The following is an 8173-nucleotide window of genomic DNA, read 5'->3' on the forward strand; positions in this document are numbered from 1 at the left end:
TTTTTCTAGAACTTTTGAGGATTTCTGTGAATAATGCTTCACAAATGCTTCTTCACGCATACAAAAATATTTTTTCCACATGGCATTTGAGGCAAAGTATATAAGCCTTAAGTGTTTGCAATATGTTTTGCTGGCTAAAAACCAGAAATCATCTATACAAAAGTAAAATAAATCAGGAACATGGACCATATGAATGGGAATGCAGAAAAGCATGATGTCAACCTTACAGTAAAACACCTGAAGGTTTTAATTTCCTTATAATTGATACCATAAAACAAGATCAACAAAGAGCCATCTATTAAAAAGTCACTTTATTGTTTTAAGTTATCAGGTTTTAATGAACAGAAGATTGCTCACATGCATGGTAACAACAATTGTATGAGTTTCAGTACAAGAGGGGTTGCTTGTCAGTGATTTAACATGGAATGTTAACAAGAAATTAGAAAACACTGACTAGCACATCACAAAAAATTGTTATTATGAATGAGAACATCACTGTTTCATGTGCCTTTCTTTATGGATAAACATCAAGTTTTTTTATAACCACCGCAAAATGCTTACCAGTAGCACAAGTGACTCTTTACAGATTGTGCTGGAGAGATGCACTTGACAGCTGAAACAGGTATCAGACAACAACTTCACACTCTGGTACTCTGAACACAAATTAGCAGGTTTTCTCACTTCTTTATTCAAAACTTGAAGGCTTTCTATCCACTGCCTTTACAAAATAAATGTGACCGAAAATGATAAACTTTTCAAAGTAATTAGGTTCAGTTATTGCAAAGACACAACTCTTCTGCATCAAAATAAATAGTTATATGCACGCTATTTGACAGCTTGTAACCCTCTTCAGCGTCATTGTGCATTCTAAGCAAATATAAAGTTTCAGTGCAAACGCCATTATAGCTAAAGTAATAAACAAAACTTGAATTCATGATGACCAAGTCAAACTCTAGAACTGTTGTAGAATTGCTTATGTGATGTGGTGGATAAGCTATTTACAAGATCAGAATAATACAGTTTGGTGAATGCAGATATTTGTGATGCTATATTGGCGAATACCTTTATTACTTGTTGACTAAATATTAGTCCAGCACAAAGCACATTGACTATAGGTTTCATATTACTGATAACTTCACCTCAAAAAGTATTAAACAGTACTACAATCTCTATCACAGCATTTTTTATTAAAATCTCATTCATACCAAGAATAAAGTTACTACGGCTTAGCACAAATTAGCAACCACTCTTACCTTTCTCAAAAAACAAACACAGTATCCCACCTGGATACAATATTATTCATATTATATGATTGAACAGTGGAATTTGACTTCCCATATTTACACAGGTATTTAAACAAACACATACACATCAGATAGGCTGTATTCTCAACCAAATGCATCAAAACATGTCAATATTTAAGAATCATCACCTTGCAACATTATTCCAGAATGCTCTACTACTGTTCATTGGGGTCTCCTTTAAATAAAAGATGTTTAAAGAAAATAACTGATCTTTTTGTTAAAATACTACAAAATATTGATTTGATCTAATTGTACAAAGATTTTACATTATTTAAAATCCCCAAAAAAAGATTCATGATTTGATTGTTTTTTTTACTAGATGAAGTTCCACTTTATTCAGCTGAAAACACTTTTATTTACAAAAGAAGTCAAAAATGGGAAGATGTGGAAAAAAACGTTCAGTCAAACTTGTGATTAGACACAAAGTTAGGTGAAATATGAAATGCTCACACAGAGAAGAAATATATGCAAATACTTTGAAAATTGTTTTGCTGGATAAATAATTACAAATATAGAGTGAGAAATCTGAATTGGAAAAGTATTGCTGTAATTTCAGATTCTTGTGACTGCAACATTATCTCGAATTATGTCCAGAATTGAATGAGTTTATTGTGTCAGACCATAACAGTGAAAGACATATTTTGTTCTGAGTGGAGAAAAACTTAAGTGCAAGATGGTATCTTGCAATGTTATTTCTGGGCTTAGAGAATACTTAAAAATATCAAATTAGAAAGGAGGTTAAAAAGAATACTTTGGTATAATGCAAGACTGTGGTTAAAAATGTATAAGATCAGCAAGACTTTATTGTAGTAAGGGTTCTTAAATTTTTCAGCTGGGTTTTTCCATGAATTATTTTACTGGAGTGCATATCCTCAAAAATAAAGGGTATTTCTGAGCATTAGCATGGTTTTCTGTAAAAGGTGAGCCGTTGAATTATTAGTTGATATTGAGCATAACGTATAACTACTTGGTACCAACATCTGGAGTGCACTTCCAGAAAAATAATGTATCTATTCATAGAAATGAGACAATGTCTTAAATTTTAGATCAGGCTAGACCTCAAGGTCATCTGGTCGTGGCCTGCTACTCCCACGGCTGCTGGTTCTACTAGGTGGTCTCTGTTCCTTGAGACCAATAGGCTGTAACTCTGTTATTGATGGTGATTTTTGGATGGTTGGATGTTCACCATGAAAATCAAATGCCTGTGCATGGGAGTTGGAAATGGTGCTACCAGCCTGACCAATCCTGTTTTGTTCGGTGCTGTAATTTGCCCAGTTCTGTTCATTAGCTTGCTTATTGTAGCTTCTGCAGGAGGACATATTCCTGTCCCCAGTAGCAAGCTTGTATCCAGGAGGGGACATGGGAGCAGTTGGTGGGGAGCACCCATTATAATAGGCATACTTTGATGAGGATGAGTCTTTGAGAGGGTTCACACCCATACTTTGAGAGCCCTGAAATAAGTGGCTATTTTGCTTAACACGATCTGCTAATGTTTTGAAGATAATGTAGAAAAGCTCTGTCAGGTTCAGCACAGCTGAACCAACGGATACCACCAACATAAATATGATAAAGACAGTCTTCTCAGTGGGTCGCGAGAGGAAGCAGTCTACTGTGTGTGGGCATGGGTACCTCTCACAAGCATAAATTGTGTCCAGCATGAATCTGAAACCATAAATGCACCACTGAATTAAAATGAAAGTCACTTCAAAAATTATTTTAAAGACAATACTGACTGCGTAAGTATGCATAAGAGATCCTTTAATTTTAATTTTGCCTTGCTCCTCCACACCATATTTGACTTTCTTTAGTTCTAATTGTTTCAAGGCAAGGCTGACGTCTTCACCTTCTTCTTGGAGTATCTTTAAATATTTTTCTTTCTTAGATAATCTTTTTTCTTTATGAGAAACGATAAAGACATGGATTAGGTACACCAGAGTGGGTGTCGAGACGAAAATAATCTGAAGAACCCAGAGTCGAATGTGGGAGATGGGGAAGGATTTGTCATAGCAGACGTTCGCACAACCTGGTTGCTGAGTGTTGCAGCTGAATGCAGATTGTTCATCTCCCCAGGCGGATTCCACGGCAGTCCCCAGCACTAGAACACGAAAGATGAAAAGCACGGAAAGCCATAGTTTACCTCCTGGCATCAAGTAGGACTGTGCTTTCGTCAGTACTTTTGCTAGGAGACTCCAGTCACCCATCCTGATTCAAACTTAGCTGTAAAGAAATGACAAAAATGTATCAGAAGAATTCAAACTTGTTTCCGACTTTTGTTCATTTTAGAACAAAGTTTACTTTGTATGCTTCCTTTAATAAAGCTCTGAGTGGAGAGTTCTGTTGTATAACTGTTCTTTTCGCCAGTGCTATGTCTGGAAACTCTATTTGACACCAGAGCAATTTTATGTACAAAGCAGTTGTAATACACCAGGTAGAAATGTTATGGTTACCATTAACTTTGAAATCAGGTAAACCAAAATTTTAAATATAATAGTTACAGTTCATCTTTTACGATCAATCCTTGTGTAGTACAATAATTTAGAAATCACATCACACATCAAAACACTCCAAATATTATCCCATTCTTTTATTTCATTCTTAATTGTTTTGGCATATTGAAGTGTTTCGACTACTTGGAGTGTTTTGATAAATGTAGGTAAATGAAGTTAATATCTAGTTAACCGACAAACTTAAAATTGTGCGATACTCTAGCAACTTTTCACATCTGTGCCATTTCATACTCAGGAAGTAAAATGCCTGATGTTGAAGTGATAAATTTTGGTATGTATTCCCTTTTAAGCAAAAACTTGAATTCAGACAGCCTTTTTTTTATTCTATACAGCTACTTTATTACTTCTTCAAAATTACCTGTTAGAGGCGGGGTAGATGGTGATGAAATGGTAGTATCCCTGGACTAGAAATCACTTGTTCAAATCCTTAAATGGCAGTTAGCGAAATTTAAATTCAGTTAATTGATAAACTTGGAATTGAAACCCATCAATAAACTATCACTAATTGTCATTAACATCCATTTTGTTCACTTGTGTCTTTTAAGGAAAAACAAAAATCAGCCATCCTTTCCTGGTGTAGCCTTTATGACTTCAAATCCATAACAATGTGGCTAATTCTAAAATGCACTCTGAAATGCTCTAAAGAAGCTCTCAGTTCAAGGGCAGTTAGAGATGTGAACCAAAAGCTGGCCTTGTCAGCAATGCTCACTAAACAAATTTGGACATAACTTGAAGACAGGTTTCCTAATACAGAGGGCCATTTTGGAAAGTATAGAAAATAAGCTAAGCAAAATGAATTGAAGTTTAAGAAAAGAAGGGCGATGAAGAATAATTTGAATATTATTGAAGAATTGTGATTAAGAAGATAGTAGGATAACAATAATGTTATTAGATTGGTTTTATCGAGTGAGACTGAAATTAAAGGTCAGTCGAAAAAAAATTAGCTGAACAATGAACTAACATGAAAGATAAGATGGTTTGGGCACAGAATGTATGTAGTCCCTTAAAGAGAAAAGGTGAAACAAACAAATCCAGAGCTCCCTGGATGGCAAAGATGGTAGAATTTAAAGAATAAGTCTGTTTAAGACACAAAGAAATACAGAACCAAGCTGAGTACAGAAGGTTCAGAAATGTGAAAACAAATACTAGTAGCAAAAGGAAAGCCCAAGTCTTCTGTAAGCACTTCCACAGTAAAAGCTTGGTAAAAAGGAGAATAAAATATAGGGTATGATTCTAAAAGAGCAGAAAGACCTGGGTGCAGGTCTACATAAGTCATTAAAAGTGAGGATAAATGCAGAGAGATGGTGACAAAGTATACTATGCTTTATAAATAGGGGTATATAGAGTACAAGAGCAATGGGTTATGATTGTCAGCTGAAATACTGTTGTGCATAGTATCGCCACACTTTAATAAAGATGTGAATCCAATGGGTTCAGTGGAAAAAAAAAGGATGGAGCACTAAAGCGATGAGGAAAGATTGAAGAATTTGGAAACGTTTTCCTTGGAGAGGAAAAGGTGAAGAGGAGACTTAGTAAAAGTTTACAAAATCATGAAGAGTCTGGACAAAGTGGGCAGGGAAAAACCATCCTAATTATCAAAAGATTGAGAACCGGGGTTACAATTTTATAGCTTTTCCCAAAGAAAAGCATAATTGTGAGGTGAGAAAAAAATATATTTACCAGTGAGTAGTTAGAATTCATTGTCTAAAAAGTGTGGTAGAGACAGGTTCAATTGAGGCATTAAGGAGGGAACTGGATGATTATTTAAACAGAAACAAAGTGAAAATCTTCAGCCTTTTCCCTGTAACCTTGCATAGAGATCAAATGTTCAAAGAGCCAGAGCAGACATGATGCACTGCAATAAAACTGTGATTCTGAGATTGAACAGATCACAGTTTCCTTCAGGAAAGGAAACCTAAATCCTTGCACAGCCTGAACAACAAACCCATAACAACTGACCTTTAATTGCTCTCTGAAGAGGTCTCATGAAGCCACTCAGTTGCATTAAACTGCTATAGGGAGAGGCTGAATAGGCTGAGGCTGTTTTCTCTGGAGCATCGGAGGCTGAGGGGTAACATTATAGAGGTTTATAAAATCAAGAGGGGCATAGATAGGGTAAATAGACAAGGTCTTGTCCCTGGGTTAAGGGAGTCCCGAACTAGAGGACATAGGTTTATGATGAGAAGGGAAAGATTTAAAAGGGACTTAAGAGGCAACATTTTCACGCAGAAGGTAATGAGCTGCCAGAGGAAGTGGTGGAGTTTGGCACAATTACAACATTTCAAGGGCATTTGGATGGATATATGAATAGGAGAGATTTAGACAGATATGGGCTAAGTGCTGGCAAAGGGGAGTAAATTAGTTTAGGATATCTGGTCAGAATGGATGAGTTGGACCATGCTGCACATCTCTATGACTCTATGTGACAGAAAATCTGAATAGAACAACATCCAACAACACACAGCATTAAAATGGATACCAAAAAAACAGCAAGATACACTTTGCCAGTCAACCTTGCAAAATCTTCCTCGCCAACATCTGGGAACTTGAGCCAAAACTGGGAGATTTGTCTCAGAATCCTATCATACTCATACTCATTAATTTATACCTCACATATAAATGGCCCTCAGCCCCATCCCGAGGTAGATGCTGCCTCAGCAACAGGATAGACTGACCAGTGCTGACAGCACTATGCTACACATTTTGGAATGACTACAACAATTTTCATTCATATAACATGAGGACTGTTGGAATGTCTCCCTTCTTTTTCCACTTCATTTTTGACCATAATATTTGTTTGTTTTTTCTCTAAAGCACATCATGGCAAATTATTGAGTACTTAACTATTTATGTGCTGTGATTATAAAAGGAACAATGACATATAGGTTTTCTCGAGATTCATAAACAGAGGTTAGGACTATCAGACTTAAACTAATCTAAATAAAGTAATAAAAAATGCACCAACCACTATGTATGGCACACACACACACACACACACATAAAATTAGACGTTACAAGAAATAAGAAGAAAGTAGAATCTGTTGTTTGATGATTAAGCTGGTCTGAGGCTACATTTTGTGGTCTTTTAACTTTTCAGCAGTCCCAGTATTCCTGATCTAAATATGTAGCTGATTCACTCAAGTGTCCTTGTAGAGATGGCAGTCAGTCAACACAAAGTCAAAGCAAAGTCAATGTTTCAGGTCAACTGATACTGCTTTAGAACTAATTCTGAAGAAAGAAAATCTGAAACATTAACTGTTTCTCTCCACAAATATCACCAAAGCTGAAAAGTTTTTCCTGCAATTTATGTTTTTGAGAAAGAAAATTTCAAGTTGACCTCATTTATACAATCTATCTGTTGGAAATACATGACTGTATTGGATAAAATGACCGCCAGTCTTGTAGAGATGAAGACCCATCTTCATTCTGGATTGGATGACATCTTCAACAGTGGCATCAAGTTGTGCTTACCAGGAAGAATATCCTCACTGCTGCTCAATTGCATTCCAACAGGGTTTTGCAGTTCTGGACATCATTAAGCCTCAGGCCAAACATGGGAGAAAAAGGGCTGAATTCAAGCCATAATACAAGAGTGAATTCTCTTGATATCAAAGCAACATTTGACAAAGTATGACATCAATGAACTCTATCAAAATGTAAGTCAATGGGAATCAGAGAAAATGTCATCTTCTAGTTGGATCTATATTTAACACAAAAGATGTTGGAAGACCATCTTCTAAACATGAGATACCATCGCTTATGTATCTTCAGGCTGTGTACCAGGACCAGCATCTCTAGCTGCTTCAGAGGTCAGAAGTGGGGATGTTCACTGATGATTGTACAATATTCAGAACCTTTCCAAAGTTCTCAGATACTGAAGCAGTCCCTATTTATATGAAGCAAGGCCTGAATAATAATCAGGTCGATAAATAACATGCATACCAGACAAATGCCAGGCAACAACCATCACTAAGAGAAAATGTAAAGGGTAAGTGAAACTTTATCGAATGCTTCAAATCCAAAATTTTCTGTTCTTTTCCAAAGAAAGGTTGAGTGGAAAAGGAACGGGTTTCATGTTGTAGGCCAAGAAAAGTGGGAAGGAGCAAGTGGAAAAGAAGGGAAGATCAGGGGAAAGTTAGAGAGGATGAGGGTGGTTAGAGATTCCTAAACCAAATCATCCGCCGACATTTCCGCCACCTCCAAACAGACCCTACCACCAGGGATATATTTCCCTCCCCACCCCTCTCCGCCTTCCGCAAAGACCGTTCCCTCCGTGACTACCTGGTCAGGTCCACGCCCCCCCTACGACCCACCCTCCCATCCTGGCACTTTCCCCTGCCACCGCAGGAACTGTAAAACCTG

General features: G+C 36.8%; 1 protein-coding gene across 1 annotated transcript in view; it reads right to left on the reverse strand.

Moving 5' to 3' along the window:
* Nucleotides 1–294: 294 nt before the first annotated feature.
* The window catches only part of gja1b (gap junction protein alpha 1b), a 20501-nt gene continuing 12622 nt past the window's right edge, over nucleotides 295–8173 (reverse strand). Inside the window, exon 2 of the mRNA XM_043684280.1 lies at nucleotides 295–3521. Coding sequence (XP_043540215.1) covers nucleotides 2357–3505 — 1149 coding nt within the window. The 5' untranslated portion in view covers nucleotides 3506–3521 and the 3' untranslated portion in view covers nucleotides 295–2356. The remainder of the gene's footprint in view (nucleotides 3522–8173) is intronic.

The sequence above is a fragment of the Chiloscyllium plagiosum genome, chromosome 3 (assembly GCF_004010195.1).
Source record: "Chiloscyllium plagiosum isolate BGI_BamShark_2017 chromosome 3, ASM401019v2, whole genome shotgun sequence".
NCBI classification, from domain to species: domain Eukaryota; kingdom Metazoa; phylum Chordata; class Chondrichthyes; order Orectolobiformes; family Hemiscylliidae; genus Chiloscyllium; species Chiloscyllium plagiosum.